A 19,517-nucleotide genomic window follows, 5' to 3' on the forward strand; every position below is an offset into this window, starting at 1 on the left:
ACACAACTTACATTCTGTAAAGGTTTAAAAGGAAGGAGAAATAAAAAAACTAAGGTTTGAGGGGGTTTTTGGTAGGCTTTTAATTTTTGTAACCTCAATGGTTTTTTTGAGTTCTTGTTTTCTGAAACACTCCGGTTAAAATAATACTTATTATCACAAGTATGATTCTCTTGTCATAATATGCTGTTTACTGTGAGAAAACAGAGAGGTAGCTTGGTTGTTTCAGTCAGCATTCAAAGCTGTACACTTCTTAAAATTTTATTTTCATACCCTTGTTATGCATGCATGCTTCTCCACCCAGATGGCTCATAGTCAGATGTCATTTTAAACATTTTATAAAGGTGTTTCTTAAAAAAAAGTATTGACAGTACCTGAAGCTCTGCAGTCCTTTGGAACTTGCTGCCTACATTCAAAAGGCATTTTTTATATTTATTATAAATATTGATAAGGTGTTTTGGAACTGAAATAACCCCAGTGTTAGAGACTCAGTACTTTAGTTCACTTTTTTAGTCTTAATCATGGTTTTTCCTCTTTTGGCTTTGGGAAAAAATTTATGGTGTTTCTGCTGTGGTTTTGAAGTAATTGCTTTTTTCATGATGAGAAGTAATTTTTTACAATCACAGTTACTAAAGTAAAATTCAGGAGAGAAGAAAACTGAATTTTGCCTGTAGGTATCATCAGATTTTGGTAACTTAGTTTTGGTTTTAATTAGAGATAGCTGATAGTTGTTAATAGGGCACAGGAGTATTTCAAATAGTTATAAGGAGTTGTGATGAGTAAAGTTTTATATATGTAAACTACATAATAGCTTTATATATGTAATCTACATAATCTGATATTTTACTTAAATAAATTTGCATATGGCAAGCCTTCATGTCCTTGAATCTTTCCATTTATTTTTTGTGTTTTGTAGTGTGATTTTTGTTTCCTTCTTCTAATGGAAAATTCTTAGAGATTTTCTTAATGTGCTCTGGGGGCAGCAGCTATAGAAATGGAAATTCATTTTGACTCTGTGCCTCTAAGCAAGAAATGGATCACAGAGCAGGAGCTATCCCTTTAACCAGCGGCAAAGATGGAGTTGCAGGGATTTTTTCCTTCTCCTGCCCTGACTGGGGATTCACAGGTTCAGTGCCTCATCTTGTGTTTGTTGAATAATCTGGCATCTTGGGGTTCGACCCATCACATGGAAAGGAGCGGAGAGGAGGAGCTCTGCTGTTCCCAGCCAGACTTCTGACAGCTCTGTGCTCAGTGACTGTGACTGATGGAAAGGCTCAATTAAGTTGTCAGAAGGAAGAAAGACAATGACTTCTATTAATTTGCATTCAGAGTTTTCCAATCCTAGCTTCTCTGTCTGGTTTTGGTGTTGGACTGTAATGACAGCTGCGTGTGGGGCTGCCTTTACTTGTTTGCAGTGTGTACTTTTGGAAGTGGACGATGAGCAGGGGAGAGCTTTTATGTGTGAAACAGTAGATATTGGTGCTTGTCCTCTCCAGAGCTGTCAGACACTTGGTATGTCAATCCAACAGACTCTCTTAACAGACTCCATTTACAATTATATAAATGTGTTGCTTTAACAATTGCTGCAAAATAATAACTTTGAAAAGCAGCACTTTGACAGCACTTTACTGCTTCTTGTCACATGTACTAAATGAGTATCTTAATTTTCACTAAATTATAATACTAAACTGCCACTTTTGGTCCTGCTGTGAATTGATTTTTTTTGTTCTTTTTTTTTTTAAACTAAAGTGGAAAGTTTACCATGTCTTTGGGATGCTGATTGCTGACCAGAGAAATTGATGGGGTGATTTTTAAAATGCCTCTTGTGCCTTCTTAAGTTTATGCACAGATGAACATAGAGTTTGTGTTATTGTGGCTTAATACAATGGTTATATAAGCTGTAATTGTGCATGCTTTTAGCCCACTGTGGGTGGGAATTGAAATGCATCGACTTAATTTACATTAGAAAAATGGCAGTGTAGGTGTGTTCCAGTGTTGTGCTTTGTGCTATCAGTTAAAAGTGGTCTGTTACCTTTTTCTCTTGCTACATCCACTCCTAGCCAGTACACCTATTCCTAACAAAAGTTTCCAAAATATCTCCATGACCTGCCAATTAATGGCTATAGGTGAAAAAATGTAAAAATGTTGCAGCTACAGAAAAAAACTTCACAGTAAACACTGCATTTGCTATCCTACATGATGAAATTTACTTGTATCTACTGTCTGCCATCTGTTTATACCTGATTCTGTAATGGTGACATAGCATGTGGTTCTGTGAGGAATTAAAAGAACATTTTAAATATTTAAAACAAATGTAACTGTATCCATATCTACTAGCAGAGTTCAGATGCATGAACTTCACTTCCTTAACCTTTTTGGATGGGCTGTGGAGAAAAGTTTATTTTTGTTTATACTCATTTGACCTGAAAATTAAAATGTGAATCTGGCTATGCATTTTCCCCTCAGAAGCCAGAGACAGATACTTGAGAAACAGCAGCTATTACAATGTGATCAAAGCAAACAAAATTAGGAATGCTGGATTCCTGTCACCCCTCCCTCGATACCACTCTGCTTGGGAAATCAGTTGGTGTAAAGCCAGGAGAAGATCCTGTGCTATTCCAATTTGATCAGTCTTTATCTGGTATCTAATTCCTCAGGGTTTGCAATAAGCAAGTCATAATTCCATGTAATTTAAATTACTTTTTTGTATTGAAAGAGGGATGGCATTATGGACAGTGACTTGTCTCAAAACTTTCATCTTTCTTTCATGAAGTTGTGCTTTTAAGTCGCACACGAGAAACAACCTACAGAAAATTGTATATGTATATTTATATTCTATATACATCTCTTTTCTTACTGGGCAGATCATGCACAGATGATAATCCCTGGGTGAAACTGGTGACTTTTATGCTGCAGAGGTGCCCACCTGAGGAAAAAGAGAAGACAGGGAATGAAATTTTGAAAATCTGCCGATCTTTGTATGAAACAAAGCACATGCTCCCTATCAAGGTAAGTTTTAACTTTGGATATCATGTTTATGGGTCCTATTTCAAGGTCCCTGCTGCAGGGGAGATGTTGCTGTACTGGATCAAGTCCAATGGAGAGCTAACAGAGAGGCTGAGAACTGGATTCAGTCTGTCTTGAGAAGAGATGACTGCAGGAGATCATGTCTTTCAAGTAGTCAAATGAGGAAACAAGGAGAGGAATTAGAGTCAGTCCATTTTCAGACATGCTCAGTTATAGGACAAGAGGCAATAGAGACATGTTGCATCATCAAAAACTCTCATTGCACCCAAGGACAACATTTTTCATCTTTGAAGTACGGAAACATAGAACAGGTGGATGTCTAGAAGAGACAGGGAGAACCTGTCTTTGTAGGTATTTAGGTCTTGACTGGATCATGGCACAGGCAGTTTGACATTGTTGGACTTGCTTCGAGTTGGAGGCTGGTTGGATTAGCTGATCTTTGTAAGTCTGTTCTAGTATAAATTATCCTGTAATGTATTTGTAGAAAGGCTTTAATAATTATCATTTAAATCAGTATTGCAAAAACTGTTACTTAAATTATCAGTAATTCTCTTACTAATAAATCCTTAAAGATTTAGTGAGGAACCCCTGAAAAACATGGTGATTGAAAAAAACCTTAATATACAAGTAATTGCTAACATAGTAGTAACTATGATATTCTAACTTGCCTTCCCTAACTATATATATATACTTCAATACAAACATCTCCTAAGTAGAAAATTATTGAAGTGTATTGTATGTAAACACTGTATATTAATGAAGACAGACTGGAGAAGTTCTTAATAAACTTCACACAATTTCAGAGTAGTCATGCATATTTTTAGTAGGCTGATTAATCTCACATAATTATCTTTATGCAGTCGCTGTCTGTAATAGAAGACAGCTGATGCTAGGAAGAGAAGCAGAATAAAAACAACACATTCTGTTTAAAATACAGACAGGTGGGTGTGTGGGTTTTTGTTTGTTGTTTGTTTTTTTTTTCCTAGTCCAACACACTGATCTGAGTCAAGTTCAGAATTCTTTGTAAAACGTGATTCCAGAAGGTGGCAGTAAGCTGAAATGATAAGTACATTTATTAATTTATTAATCCCACCAAAACTCTTTGGTGGAAGGCAGGTCCCTGGGACTGGTATATGTAGCTTTTCTTTGTAAGGTGCTGAAATGATGCATTATAGCTTGTCAACTCACAGTCTTAGTGTGCATAGGAGTAGCTGAACTTTGTCAAAGTAGAATGTTCTGCCTCACCTCTGTGACCAAGGGAGAAAAATCCCTATGAGTGTCACTGTCATACAGCAGTCAGTTCACCAAGAGGTCTGCTCAAGAAGGGTCATGGTTTGCATTTCTCAGAGTTGAGTAAACTTCTCCATGATCTCCATGGCAAGTCACTGTTTAAACAGAGTTTTGGTATTGGTAGACAGCTTTGGTTGGAGATGCCTTCCTTTGATTTTTTTAATGGTACAGGATGTTGAAAGAGCTCACCATGTAGGTATGACTATACAGGTACAGATAAGAAGTTATTCCAATCATCAAGGTTTAAACAGCCTTACTGATGTAAAATACCTTTTTATGGCTAGAATGCTGTGCAGTGACAAGTAGTTGTGCTAAAATGTGTGGCTGTACAGTTACCTGCAAACATAGGCTGTATTCCTGTAAGTCACTGCTTGGGAAGAGGGGGGAATGGCATGTATGAATTTAAGTAATTTATTTGTATGTATGGCTACAGTACTTAGGTGCTCAAATAACCAATTTGCAATTATGTGGCTGAATAAGATGAAAATGTGATCACTGACAATTAACCTGTTTAGATGATTTGACATTTCAGTAAATAGACTGATTAAGATGATAAATCTGAAATGATAGAATTCTAAAAACTGAAACCAGTTAATTATCATGAGAAACATTTGCCATTCAAGTTCTCCCCTGTTACAACCTTGCCAAGTTCAAAGATTGTAGTGGAAAATACATGTAACTTCAATTCATGAGGTCTAGAAGTTAGAAATACCATCTTTGGATATAGTCACGAAGGATTTCGCTCTTTTTTTCATTCCACTTATTTAATTTCATTCCTACTAGTTTATCTAGCTTTTTAAGTCAAGTGCTCTTTAAATGTCTTTAGAATAGTTACATAGCTTGAATTGTGGTATGTGTGTGTGTGCTTTGCGGGGTGGTATTATGTGGGGTTGGTTGGTTGGTTGTTTAGGGTTTTAATTTGCATTATTCAATGGATAGATGCCTCCATTCCTTTTAGTGGAAGAAAGCATTGTTTTATTTGCCTGGAAGACACATGCTTGGACTGTCCAACATCTGCACTGCCAGATGAATCTCTTTAGAAAGGGATAAATCCTTCTCCCATCAATGGTAATTGTTAAAAATGTGACTCCTCTGAATATCTCATGTTCTTCTCTCAGCCTATGGGTCCTGTGTCAGTTAACATGGGAGAATGCATCTAGTCCCTTATCTCTAATCACTCTGGGGTCCTAGAGGCTGAGATACTTACCTCCTAGAATAATACAGCAGACAGTTGGTCTCCTTTTTTTCCAATTTTTGTAGCTAGTTTTTCCTGGGGTTTAAATATGATGTTAGATTGTGTGATTTTGTCCATATAGAGTTGTGTCTGCTAATTTTCTTCAGATAATATTGCTTTTCAGTCTGTTTTTAGCTTCTCCAGACATAATGCTGTTTGTACTCATTATCCGGCACTTCAAGCCATCCATGAAAATACTGAATAATACTGGACCCAAAACAGACTCCAGTGACATATGGGTTATTTGCCTTGCTGATGTCACAGTAAGCCACTGATAGCTGCAGAACTAGAGAAAAGACAAAAGTTGTCATACAAAAGTTTCAACTAAATCATGGTAATTCAGATTTTGAATTGGGCCTTCCCTTGACCTTGTCACAGATAATATCAAACCCCCTCTAAGCAGTGCCTCTCATGACAGGCAGCAGATACTTGAATGCTTTCAAGTGCTCACTGCAGAACAGAAACCCACTTATATTCCTCTGAGAAGTGCTGTGGGTGATGCCTTCCTTCCTGGGCTTGGGTTTTCAATTCCTGTCCATAGCAGCCCTGTGGTCATTAGTGGCAGTGATACAAGTTGATACTTGTACGGTTTGGACAGTCTTCCATGGCTGGCAAGCTGTGCAGTCCCTTCCTGTGGAAAAAGAAATGCAGTTGTTGGAATGTGTATTTCTTCTTCTGAAGAGATTATGGCTTCTTCTGTACTTGGTAGTTAAGGCTGAGTGTGTCTGCTAGACATGCTACCATCAGGCAGAAAGTTATTCTACTTGTCCAGCTGGTTTTGAGAGGGAAATGTTACCAAGCATGGTAAAATTGCTGTTTTGCTCAGATCATGTATTTTATGACTCTCAGAATTTATTTTTCTGAATATTGCTGTGAATACACATTTTCAAGAAAAGAAGTGTAGAGTGAATGCATGACTTTTCATTCAGTAAGTTTGCTGGAATGGTAGGTATGCAGCTCAAAAGAAATCCAGTGGAATATGAAATTACCAGAAGTTTAATAAGCATATGAATGCTCAGAAAAAGTTTAACATGTTTATTTAGTCTTCTTATTCCTTGATCCACATCATATCATTCACAACAAGCATCCTATTCCACTGAATTGGGAGGAGCTGTTGATTTCCTCAAGGACAGAGAGGCCATGCAGAGAGACCTGGACAAATCACAGGGATGGGCAATCACCGACTGTGTGGAGTTTAGCAAGGAAAAGTGCTGGATTCTGCACCTGGCATGGGGCAACCCTGGATGGACAGACAGACTGGGGGAGGAGAGGCTGGACAGCAGTGCCACAGAAAGGGACCTGGTGGTCCTGGTTGATGGCAAGTTCAAACTGAGCCAGCAGTGCCCTGGCAGCCAGGAGGGCCATCCTTGTCCTGGGGGCATCAGGGACAGCACGGCCAGCTGGGCAAGGGAGGGGATTGTCCCTCTCTGCTCTGAGCTGGGGCAGTTCTGGGTGCCACAGTACAAGACATTAAAGTATTAGAGAGAGTCCAAGGGAGGGCCATGAGGGTGGGGAAGGGCCCTGAGAGGAACCCATGTAAGGAGTGACTGAGGTCACTTGGTCTGTTCAGCCTGGAGGAGACTGAGGACAGACCTCACTGCAGTTACAGCTTCCTTGGGAGGGGAAGAGGAGGAACAGGCACTGATCTCTGCTCTGTGGTGACAGTGACAGGACCTGAGGGAATGACGTGAAGTTGTGTCAGGGGATTTAGGTTTAGGAAAATGTTCTTTCCCCAGGGGTCTTGGGCACAGGAACAGCTCCCCAGGGAAGTGGTGACAGCACCAAGAGCGACAGAGTTTACGAAGCATTTGGACAATGCTCTCAGGCATGTGGTGTGACTCTGGGGATGGTCCTTTGCAGGACCAGGAGCTGGACTTTGGTGATGCTTGTGGGTCCCTTTCAATTCTGTATATTGTGTGATTGTAAGCATCAACAATCAGTAGCAGTACTGAATATGAGTTTAAAGAAACAAGTCTGAATAAGAGAACAAGGCTTGCCTTAGTGACTCAGAGTTTAGTGTGATGGAATACATCCTTCTAGGCTGTTTCTCTTCAGGGTGTAAATTTAGAAAAGACTGAGCAAGTACAGCCAGAGAGCTCCCTGTCCCAAGCAAAGCCACGTATCTGTGCAGTACATTACATTTGGAGTATTTAATGTCTTCTCATCTTCAAATAATAATTAGGCTTTTAGGCTCACAGCTGCTGAAACTATGCTACTAAATGTGTGGATTATCTTGGTCATTAAATTGTTACAGTTATCATTGAAGTTCAAGACATAAAAAATACATTACTTGCATTCTCTTAGCTTAATATTTAGTTGATGAGCTCCTTTGACAATTGCTCTCAAATTGTTAGAGTGAAACAGAGAGCATCTCTTAAGAGATGAATACCACTTTCTGTGTAACTACCATACAATATCCAGAGTCCCTAGTGTAAAGTGCCTTGGAAAATGGGACATCTCTGATGGGCCTTGTTGGGAAGTGGTTGTGACAAGCAACCTAAATTCTCAGAAATGAGAAAAAAGGAAAGGGAAGTTATAATTTGATTTATAATATAATTTGTAGGTTGAAATACTTTTTGACGTATAAATGGACAAATCACTACAATATTGAGGAAAATAAAACAGCTCACATGTAGGACGTGTTGTTTGGTGTTTAACTAAGGGACAAGGTAAAGTTTTGGAAGTGCACAATAGATTTGTTGAGGGATGTTTTTTTTCTTATTTTAGAAGGTATTTTCTGGCCATTTTGTCTTGAAGTTGTGTGATGCTAAATTTATGGTGTACTATCAAATATAGGAAACCAGATGAATTGCAGAAACTTAATTTGCTAAACTTTGTGTATAAAATACTGTATAAAATTTTGAAGCTTTTTGCAACAGAAGAAACATTATTCAACTCTGGTATGCACTGTTATTTCTTCTTTATTTTGTTCTACTTTTCTGATTGCATAATTGAGTTACAGAATTGTCACAGGTGTCTGTCAGTGTTTCTTCCTGTGTTTTGCAGTATTTCAGTAAGCACAAATGTTAGTCCCACAGAGAGCTGTGGGACTGCTGTTACTTTTCAGTAAAACTCCTGGTTGTAATGGTGATTCAGTACCTGCCTTGTCTTAATCTAACAAATGTTGTACTTTAACGACCATTCCACATTTTTAAAATTTGTTCTTTTTAGTTTCCAAGGATGTGTTTCCAACGGGGAGTTCATTTGTTTTGGAAGTCTGGTTTTCATTTTGTATTTGACATAAAATTTTCATAAATTTTATTGTGAATGATGATGTTAGTATCTTCAGAGATCACGCTGAGAGAATTTACTTTTTATTTCAGTGTATAAAAGAATTATGTTTGCTGCTGCTTAACCACTCCCTCCTGCTGCCATCCCTGAAACTGCTGGTGGAAAGCAAAGACCAAGACCTTCATGCTGTGGCACTGGAGCAGATAACAGCTGTTGCTAAGGTATGAACAGTTGAATGAACCACCTTTCAGAGGATGAGGTAATAAGTTAGCTCTTTTATCTTGGTGTAGTAAGCAGAGACTGCTGAGAAACTTACAGTTGTTAAGGTTTTGCACAGCTATTGTGTCCACAGTGAGCAATAACACAGGGCTGGTAAGAGCTTTTATACATACTTGAGGTGATTAAACCTCATAGCACTTCCTTTAAATACTGGGTATGCTGTGTTATGTCAGTGTGGTGACAAACTAATCTGATACAGGAAGTAGATTGTTACCTCTGTGTTCATATTCCCTCACTTTGGGGTTTTTTAAGTGATAATAGTATGTCAGATGACTCAGCTTGTTTCTGACAAATGTGGCATCTGTTTATATACACTTGGAGAGCTGTTATGTCAGGTTTTGATGTGATGGTATGTTTGGGGACTTTCCTGCCATTCTAAACAGACTTGATGCCAAAGTTTCTGGAGAAGAAATCTAAATACTGTCTTTTTCTTTGGACAAGAACTGAAAGACATTAATGCAGATTTGTCAGTTGCTATATAACATAGCATAATATAGCATGACATAACATAACATAACATAACATAACATAACATAACATAACATAACATAACAGTCTTTTCCCTGTGTATTTTCTTTTCAGCAAATAAGAAGGAACACCTAAAAAGATGAAATTTAGTCTCCTAACCACAAATTTTCCGAGTTTTTTACAAAACAATTGTATAAATATTAACCACCAAAACAATAATACATTGATTGTTTTCTTTTACTGCCTACAATTTTAGATTTTATTTCTACAAAACAAGGCTTTTTGGTAACTTTTAAACAAGATGATCTCATTGAAAAGCAAGCACAATCTGATAATCTGATATATGCATGTACTTTCTCATCTCTGTGTTTTTGTTAGCCTTTTAAAATTGACTTCTTTGACTAATTCTGAAGCTTGTCAGCAGGAATAAGTGTCCAAATACATTTTTATTTAACTATTTTTAAAGCATAATGCTGTGCAGTAGCACTTGCTGAATGGTTACTAATTGTATTGCTCTTGAAACTGGCCGTTTCTTTCTAGTGTGTTCCAGCTCCACTCCAGGCTGATTACATTATATTGGAGTTTTAGAGCCAGGAGGTAATAAGTTAGCTTATTAGCTTCTTGCTAGTATAAAGCACTTTGTGTACCTGTGCATGCCCAAAATAATTTTGGGTTTTTTTGGCTTTCTTCTACAGGAGGCAGCTTGATAAGTTGTTTCTAGTTTTTCCTTTTAAATTCAGTGATAATTTGAGCATATAGTTCTGTAAGAGTGCTGAATAACCTAGAATTTTTGAAGCAGTTGGCTTTGGTCTAATGTTTTACTTCAAGTCAATGAAAATTTAACTGTTGACTTTATTACATCAGGCATAGAGCTTAGCCAGTACCTGGAATGTGACAGTGTTAGAAAAGCAGCTAGTACAGAAGAGTGCTGTGCTAAATGTAAAAGCTGTTCCTATATTGTATAAAAAGTACCTCTTACTCCTTGTTTTATATGCACCTCTTATGATTACATTATTTGCTGTTGTACTGGAAGAGCATATATTACTTAGCTATGCCAATGTTGTTTATTCAGTATCATTTTCTGTGCATACTTTTTGCTTTTTAAAAAACAGTATTCAGACAGTTAATGCTTTTTGTCAAATTCTAAATTAATTTTTCATAGGAAGGCCATTTCTGCTCACATTAAACAGGAAACAGACAAATAACATCTGGCAGAGGGGAATCATGGCTATTGATTCCCCAATCCAGTGCTAACACAGCTCACAAACATGGCTGGGAGAAAAACACAGCACTTGCTTGCTGATAGGATGTATTAGTTAGCCATTTGTTGTATGTTGCTGACAGCTTTATGGATGTTTACAGTTAAGGATGATGCTGAAGTGCTGATACTAGAAATTGTGCAGCTTTTGCCTGTAATAAACCAACCAAGTTTTTGCGTAAGCTTTTTTGAAATTGCAGACCCCTCTTTTTATTGTGTATCTTTAAATGAACTGCCACTTGTCTTCTCTGAGTAACAAAAATAGCTGTTCTTCCCCTGTGTTGTATACTGTGTGAGTAATTTAAAAAACCAGTTTACCTAAATAACCTTATTACTGCCAGTAGAGCCCTTAAAAGTCAGATTGTTTTTGAGAGGGATTTCAGTGTTGTCTGTGCACTGTGCACTTTCAGAGATGAATACTGATTTTTATACATCTGAGAGAGCAAGTAAATACTCTATTGCCTGTTGGTACCTATAATGTTAAAACAGCTAATAAGTGGGGGTTAACGTAAGCACTGCAAATACTTGTTCAATCAATACTTTAATAGAAAGTGGAACAAGAAAATCTGAACAGATACTTCAGCTTTATTTGCATGTTATAATTTCATTGATGAAGTACTGAATCTACCTTCATAACATGTTTTACTGAAAAATGTAATATGAAAAATCACACATTTTGTGTGGAATAATGGAATTTCTAGTGTTCTCCAGTGTATGCCATTTATGGCTATTCACTTGATGGGGCTTAATCTTTAAAAAAAATAGTTAAATTATAAGCTAATGGTGATTATGATAAAATATCTTTCTCCAGTTTATTTTTCCAGGATTTTTTATGTCACTGGTTTCTTTTCCCCTTATTTATTTGTTCTATAGATCTGTACTTCAGGAAGGAATAAAAAGAAAAGCATTTTCATCTCGAATAGTATTGGAAAAGGGAATACTCTGAGAAACAGTGGTTTCAGATTTTGACTGCTGTTAGGTCAGCAGCAGCCCTTCCCTTTCATAACTTGTGGATTTTCTGATGCAGAAGTTATGGGTGAATTTTTTTACCCATTGGTAATGCCAGAGCCTCTGGATGCCTGCACAAACTGTGCTGATGGGCAATTGGATCACCTAGTTCCAAACCCTGCAAGGGCAGGGACACCTTCCACTAGACCAGGCTGCTCAAATCTATCCTGGCCTTCCACTCCCAGGGCTGGGGCATCTACAACTTTTCTGGGCAAACTGTTCCACCCTCACACTGAAGAATTTTTTTCTAGTATCCAATCTAAACCATTTAAAGTAAGATTGGTTTAGATTGGGTATTTCCTCCTGTCCTATCACTCCATGCTCTTGTGAAACATCCCTCTCCAGCTCTAAGCTCTATTGTACCGAAAGGCTGTTGTGTGGTCTCCCCTGAGCCTTTTCTTCTCCAGGCTGAAAACCCCAACTCTGTCAGCTAGTCTTTAGAGGAGAGGTACTCCTAAGATTGTCTTCATCACCTTCTCTTCTGGACCCCTTCCAACCAGTCCATGTCTTGTGCTGGAGGCCCCACACCTGGATGCTGTACTTCCAAGTGCTCTCATAAGAGCAAAAGTACCACTTGAATGCCTACACTTCAGTCCTTGAAAGCAGATATTAGCCTAAGTAGGAAAGCCCAAGGAAAAAAGACAGTTCTCCTTAATGTAATTATCCCCATTAGATCTTTTACTCGTAACCATGGACATTGTGTGTGGGCATCATGCTAAATCTACACTGACAATTCTGCAGAAGGAGAGATGGATATGAAAAATGAAAGCTGCTCCCAGATTTTACTGTAATGAAAAATTTATCACCCTTAGCATGGAGTTCTAGATAGGCATAATCATGTTTTTCTTACATATACACTCTGATTCTGTCATTATTGTGGGTCATAGTTTATTCACACAATATGGAAAGTGGTTGGGTGTTAATTTGTGCAGAAGATAACCTGCACCTCTGAGACCTCCTTAAACTGCAGTCAGCTGCATTCCATATCACTGGAACAGTGATTCTGGGATTAGCAGTAGTCTTAGTTTTATGGCCTAGTTAGGGTCTTGGGGATAGCAGGGGCTGTGCATCTGCAGGCAGATCAGAAGTGATTCATTAGTAAGATCTTAACTGAGCTGTCTGCCCAGAAAAAGCAGCTTTTAAAAACTGGGATAGTAAGGAGGTTGTTTTTTACTTCTGGGTTTTACTGTCTTACAGACTCAAAAAGAATGATTGTGAAAATGAAAATGCAGTCTGTTTAGGAGTCTGTATCTACTGTAGGCTAATATTTGGTATCTATGGCAAGCAAAAGTAATTCTGGAAGTTGATTTCCATTAATATTTTTTAAAATGTAGCATTTTGAGGATCAAAATGCCATCTGGAACAGCATCCTGGCTCGAACAGGTGGAAGAATTGCAAGTCTAGTGAGGAGTAAGAATGGGGCAGCTGTACAGGCTCTTTCTCTGAAATACTGCTTTCCAAATTTTTGGTTATTTTCAGCTGTATGTATCTGCTAAGTAATTGCCAGTGGTTTTCTTTCTTGGTTTTGTGCAATTTCTCCTTAAACTTAGATGAGCTTTTACATCTTGAAGTATCATTTGACAGAGAATTCAACAGTGAAAAAAGCCTATTTTTTTATTTATTTTCTCATCATCTGATCCCACTAGGTTAATTTGATGCTTCATATTTTTTACTTTCTTAATAAGATAATGTTTTTAATTAATCCCCTTATAACTTTGGTTATGTTGCTATCTGCCCTATGCCCTTGAAGCTGTCTGGTTTTTAGATTGAAGAGTCATAGTTCTGCTGAGCAATTTCCTGCATAAAAAACGTACTATACTCTTAGTGGTGTGTTTCTTTAAAAATGTATGCTTTCTGTGTTTGCCTTATATATTGTTTCAGTAGGGGTTTTTTTTTTACTTTGATGCTTGTTGTTCTGATTTAAAATTAATTTTAAATAAATGTAGTCTTAAGCTACATTTACATTGATTTAATTTAAAAAAATCTTACAGTTCTATTTAAACAGAGCTGATCAGTGTATATAAGGTGTCTTAATTAAGGTTTGTAAACATCTATCAATTCATTGACAATTTCTGTAAGTTGTTATTTTTATTTAAACTAATGACTAGAAATGTCTCTATATGTGCAATTGATACCCCACAAATTGGCATGATCTGGAGCTGTAAAATTGGTAAATAGTCAATTGAGCTTTCTTTGCTGCCTGTTTTTAAATGCAGTTCTCATTAAACCTTGGTGTCTCTGTGTTCTTCCCACACCTGCCAGACTCTACATGACTTACCAGAGAGTGGTGGAACAGACAGGGGCCTTAACTGCATGAAGTGCATTCCCTGGGTCTGGTTGTCATCATGTGTCTCCATCCACTTGCCTGGAGACAACTAAATTACAAAAGTTTCCTCTTCCTTACCAGGTCTTCAGACAGTTTTCAAGTCAGAAAATAGGAAATGTTAATCAATTTAAAACTACTGATCTGTTTGGGCCTAAGGATGAGCTGTGGGGCACAGCCCAAGAGCCTTTTTGTGAGCTGTTTTGTTACATGTAGAACCACACTGATCTCATTTCTTTGTGAGTGCAGACAGGTTTCTCTGCTTGTGGGTTGCATGGGCATCTTCATCCTTGTAGTATAGCTTGGATGTTTAATGGTTTATGCTAGGAACAGTCTTCTTTCAGATTTGTCTTTCTCAATTTTGTATGTTTCTGGTTTATAAATCACACTAATCTATAGCACTTTTCCTTAACTGAATAGTAGCCTAAAAAAAAAATTAAATTAAACCTTGCATCTGCTCTCAATCTCACTACTGTAATTCCTATTTCTATTTTATGTTCATAAAATCAAACAGCGAAGCCCTGTGTAAAGTCCCATTCAAGAACAGATCACACAGAGCTTCAAGGTGGGAGAGAATATCCCTTCAGTCCCATTTCAAAGGAGATGGCAGCTGTTTGGGTAATAGCTTAGTGTGCTGCATGGTGTGCTGCAAGATGGCAACACTAGAAATTTTGGCATCAGAATTGTTTAGGTTAGAAAATACCTGTGAAGTCTCACCAAGTCCAGCTGTTAAGTCAGCACTGCAAACTCCTCTCTAGCCAAGTCTCAGCCACTTCCCTGGGCAGCCTGTTCCAGTGCTTGACAGCTCTTTCCATAAAGAAATGTTTTGCTAATATTCAATGTAAACCTCCCCTGGCATGACCTGAGCATGCTTCCTCCTGTCCTGTCTCATGTTAATGAGGAGAACAGGCTGACCCCCATCTGACTGTAGCTTCCTTTCCGGCAGTTGTAGAGAACAATAATTCCCCTGCATTCAGGGGAAATTCAGATTTCCCCTGAGCCTCCTTTTCTCCAAGATAAGCACCCCCAGATCCCTCAGCAGCTCCTCATGTGACTCAGTCTCCAGACCCTTCCCCAGCCCATTGCCCTTCTCTGGACATGCTCCAGCCTCTCAGTGTCTTTCTTGCAAGTGTGAGGCCCAGACTGGACACAGGATTTGAGGTGCAGCCTCAACAGTGCCGAGCGCAGGGAACCATCTCCACCCTGGTCCTGCTGGCCACTCTATTGCTGATACAAGCCAGGATGCCACTGGGTACACTCGGGCTCATGTTCAGCTGTTTGACCCTTTTTATTTAATGATCAGCCTGTCCTCAACAGGAAAGCATTTCTGTCATTAACTTTTGGCAGTTACTAAGTTACTAATTGAAGGCTAAGATTGGACAGCCAAAAGGCTGGACATCCCTACAGTTCTTAGAATTGTTTTGTAGACTGGACTTTCTGTGCTAATTAGATCAAAAATGGTTTGATTACAACTGTAAAGTGTCACTGCCAGTCACACTTTGTGCAGTAGTCGTGTCCTGTGTAGCAGTTGAATTGCTCTTCAAGGGTGCTAAATAACTTATCATAGGGTGTTTGTTACTTGCTGGTACCCCGGTACCAATTGTGTACATTGGCACATAATTTTTATGGAAAATTAAGCAGGAAGTAATCAGGCAATTTTCTTTGTCCTTTTAAATTAGGAGGTGGTTTTGTAAATGTATCATAATTTGATTACTTTGTTTGTAACTTGATAAGGTGCATGAATCGAAAACTATTGTCTAGCTCTCCTCTGGTCCTGTTTTTAACACAGAATCACAGAATAGTTTGGGTTGGAAGGGACCTTAGAGATCATCTTGTTCCAATCCCCCTTCCGTGAACAGGGACACCTTCCACTAGACCAGGTAGCTCAAAGCCCCATCCAGCCTGACCTTGAAACACTCTCAGGAATGGGACACCTGTAGCTTCTCTGCACAATCAGTGCTAGTGCCTCGCCACCCTCACAATAAAGAATTTATTGCAAATACCTAATCCAGACGTGCCCTTTTACAGTTTCATCATTCCTCCTTGTCCAGTCACCTCCTGCCCTTGTAAAAAGTCCCTCTCCAGATCTCTGGCAGCCCCTTTCAGGTACTGGAAGGTGCTATGAGGTGTCTCCAGGGCCTTAATGTCTCCAGACTTAGCATCTTGCTCTGTCCTTATAGGAGAGGGGCTCCAGCCCTCTGATCAACCTGCTGGCCTCCTCTGCACTCTTTTCAAAATGTCCATGTCTTCATGTTGGGGATCTCAGAGCTGAATGCAGCACTCCAGGTTGGGAGGGCAAAGGGACAGAATCTCCTCCCATGCCTTGCTGCCCACGCTGCTTGGGATGAGGCTTAGGATATGCTTGATTGGCTTTCTAGGATGTGAGAGCACATGGATGGGTCATGTTGGAATTCTTGTTCACCAACATCCCCAAGTTCTTCTCCTCAGGGCTGCACTTGATCCATCCTCTGCTCAGCCTCTATTTGTGCTTGGGATTGCACCAACCCAGATGCAGGTCCATGCACTAGGACTTGTTGAATTTCATGAAGATTGCTCAGGGCCACCTCTCAAGCTTGTCAAGGTCTCTCTGGGTGGGGTCCTTTTTTTGGTTATATGTAGTTATTCAATTGTGCTTCATCAAGTGGTAAATTAACACAGCATTGTATTTCAAAGAAGCCAGGAAGGACATATCAAAATTACTGACATAGAATTTAAAGTGTTCTATAATGTTGTTTGTAAATCTAGACAGACAAGATTCTCAAGCGAGTATTATGCTCTCATATGTCAAGCAACCACATTTTTGTGGCATCCAGGATATCTCTCAGAGGTAGCAGCTCTGTTTCACATCTTTCAATATGTTATATTCTTCTGAAAATCTCATCCTTGGTGTGGGTGCTGATTGAGTCTGTGAATGTTGCCTGTCATATTAACATGTGAAATGTAATGTAATATATTAATATAAAGTGACCAAAATTTAATATACTCTGCTCTGATCTTCCTCAGAGTGTCATTCTTGATATGGAGCTAAATAGTGTGATCTGTGCTGCACTGGGACTGAAAACCTGTGGAAAGTCTATAAAGCTGGTGGTGTAATCCCAGGCTGTTAAGCATTCTTACTCCTTAACTTTGTACAGGTCAGATATTTATATTAATGTGGTAGAGTGTTAAAGACATACCTTTACATATTCTGACATATGCAAAGCCCGTATCCCTGTAGGTAATCCATGGGGAATACTGCTCTCACTTTGAAGGTCGCACTGTGCAGTCAGAACTGTCATGGCATGTTCTGGCTGATGGCTGTATCCGGTAATTAATTTTTAGTTACTTTGAATTTCTCTTTCTTTGTAGGTTGATGATTCCACTTGTGATGCTGAAATACTCTCCTTGCTCCTCAACGCCAAGCTGGTGGTGAAGTGCATGTCCACTGCCTTCTGCCCACGCCTGATTGACCACCTCCTGGCTAGCCAGGGGCAGGGGGGCTGGGATGTGGAGGAAGTTGCACAGCAGCTTAAGGAAGCGGGGTTCAGTGCAGAGGCCGGGTCTCTCCTGATGGCTCATCGAGGGACCCATCCTGCACTCAGGACTTTCACTACTGCCCTCCAGGCTGTTCAGCACTGGATCTGAAAATGCTGGATTTATGCATTTGTCTGCAGTTTTTTCTGGAGATCTTACACAAAAGGGAGAAATTGTTGCTCTGGTAAAGTAACAAAGTGAGTTATTACCTACATTTTGTAGAAAACACGCAGCACACAGTAAATTCCCATATACTTCTAATTGTTTAAAAAACTATTGGTGCAGACTGTATCATTCTGTTGTATGATTAGCAAAGCAATGAATCTGATCATCCTTTCAGATCAAAGTTAAATGGTTACACTCACATATAAATGAAATATTAGTAAGGTGGCAGGCTATATACAATTTGTCTTAATTTCTGTAAGTAATTTACTCTTGTCATAATGTAAAACTAATGTAAAAATATAAAGATATATATAGAGCAAAAAAGTCACAAGAGTGATTTTTTGAGAATTTCAAAACCTTAAATTCAGTATTGTGCAATGTTGTTATCACAGCTTTTCTTTGCAATAAATAAAATATTTTGCATTTAATGTACTATCTCTTTCAGCCTTTGAGGCAGATAAATGTTTTCTTTCTTCAGCCCCTTTTCTGAAATTCCTGTCTCTCCTTAGTGATGTTTATTCATGAGGACAAGCTAATGACTAAGATATTTTTCTCCACCATTTGGGAAGCCCCATCTTAAATCCTGAACATTTGTTGATACCATTGTGAATGTACTTTCAAAGTATTTAGTTACATTTTTCCTGAGTTATGAAAAATTGCATAAATGTGTGTATTTGCAGAATCACACAATATGCTGAGTTGGAAGGGACCCACAAGCATCCTTGAGTCCAGCCCCTGGCTCTGCCCAGGACCATGGGCCTGAGAGCAGTGTGCAGACGCTCCTTGAGCTCCGTCAGGTTGCTGCTGTGGCCACTTCCCTGGGGAGCCTGTTCCAGTGCCCAGCCACCCTCTGGCTGATGAACCTTTTCCTGATATTTCACCTAAACCTCCTCTGACACAGCTTCAGGCCATTCCCTCAGGTTCTGTCACTGTCACCACAGAGCAGAGATCAGTGCCTGTCCCTCCTCTTCCCCTCCCAAGGAAGCTGTAACTGCAGTGAGGTCTGTCCTCAGTCTCCTCCAGGCTGAACAGACCAAGTGACCTCAGTCACTCCTCACACGCCTTCCCCTCAGGGCCCTTCCCCACCTTTGTTGCCCTCCTTTGGACACTCTGCAGCACTTTCATCTCCTTCTTACATCCTGGCACCCAGAGCTGCCCCCAGCACTGGAGGTGAGGCTGCCCCAGCTCAGAGCAGAGAGGGACAATCCCCTCCCTTCCCAGCTGGCCGTGCTGTCCCTGATGCCCCCAGGACAGGGATGGCCCTCCTGGCTGCCAGGGCACTGCTGGCTCATGTTCAAATTCAACCAGGACCACCAGGTCCCTTTCTGTGGCACTGCTGTCCAGCCTCTCATTCCCCAGTCTGTCTGTCCATCCAGGGTTGCCCCATGCCAGGTGCAGAATCCATCCATTTTTCTTGCTGAACTTCAAATGGTTGCTGTTTGCCCATCCCTCTTGATTTGTCTAAGTCTCTGACTTCAAGGGAGCCAGCAGCTCCTCCCAGTTTTGTATCATCTGTGAACTTGCTCAGTGTCCCTTCCAGTCCTTCATCCAGGTCATTTATGAAGATGCTGAAGAGCTCAGGGCTGAGGATGGAGCCGTGTGGATCCCCATTAGTGATAGGTGACAAGTCTGATGTCACCTCAATCACTGTCACGCTTTGTGACTGACACGTGAGCTAGTTGCTCGCCCATCTCATGATGTGTTTATTCAGCTGTGTGCTGGAC

At 39.6% G+C, this 19,517-nt stretch overlaps 1 protein-coding gene across 2 annotated transcripts in view; it reads left to right on the forward strand.

The window, feature by feature from the left end:
- NBAS (NBAS subunit of NRZ tethering complex) overlaps positions 1–18,178 on the forward strand; it is a 159,498-nt gene extending 141,320 nt beyond the window's left edge. For both annotated transcript variants that reach the window (XM_084203427.1, XM_084203428.1), the window contains 3 exons: positions 2,862–3,006; positions 8,872–9,000; positions 17,464–18,178. In XM_084203427.1, the coding sequence (XP_084059553.1) occupies positions 2,862–3,006; positions 8,872–9,000; positions 17,464–17,739 (550 nt within the window). In that variant the 3' untranslated portion in view covers positions 17,740–18,178. The remainder of the gene's footprint in view (positions 1–2,861; positions 3,007–8,871; positions 9,001–17,463) is intronic.
- Positions 18,179–19,517: the final 1,339 nt, after the last annotated feature.

The sequence above is a fragment of the Fringilla coelebs genome (assembly GCF_963513975.1).
Source record: "Fringilla coelebs genome assembly, chromosome: 3".
In the NCBI taxonomy this organism is placed as follows: Eukaryota; Metazoa; Chordata; class Aves; order Passeriformes; family Fringillidae; genus Fringilla; species Fringilla coelebs.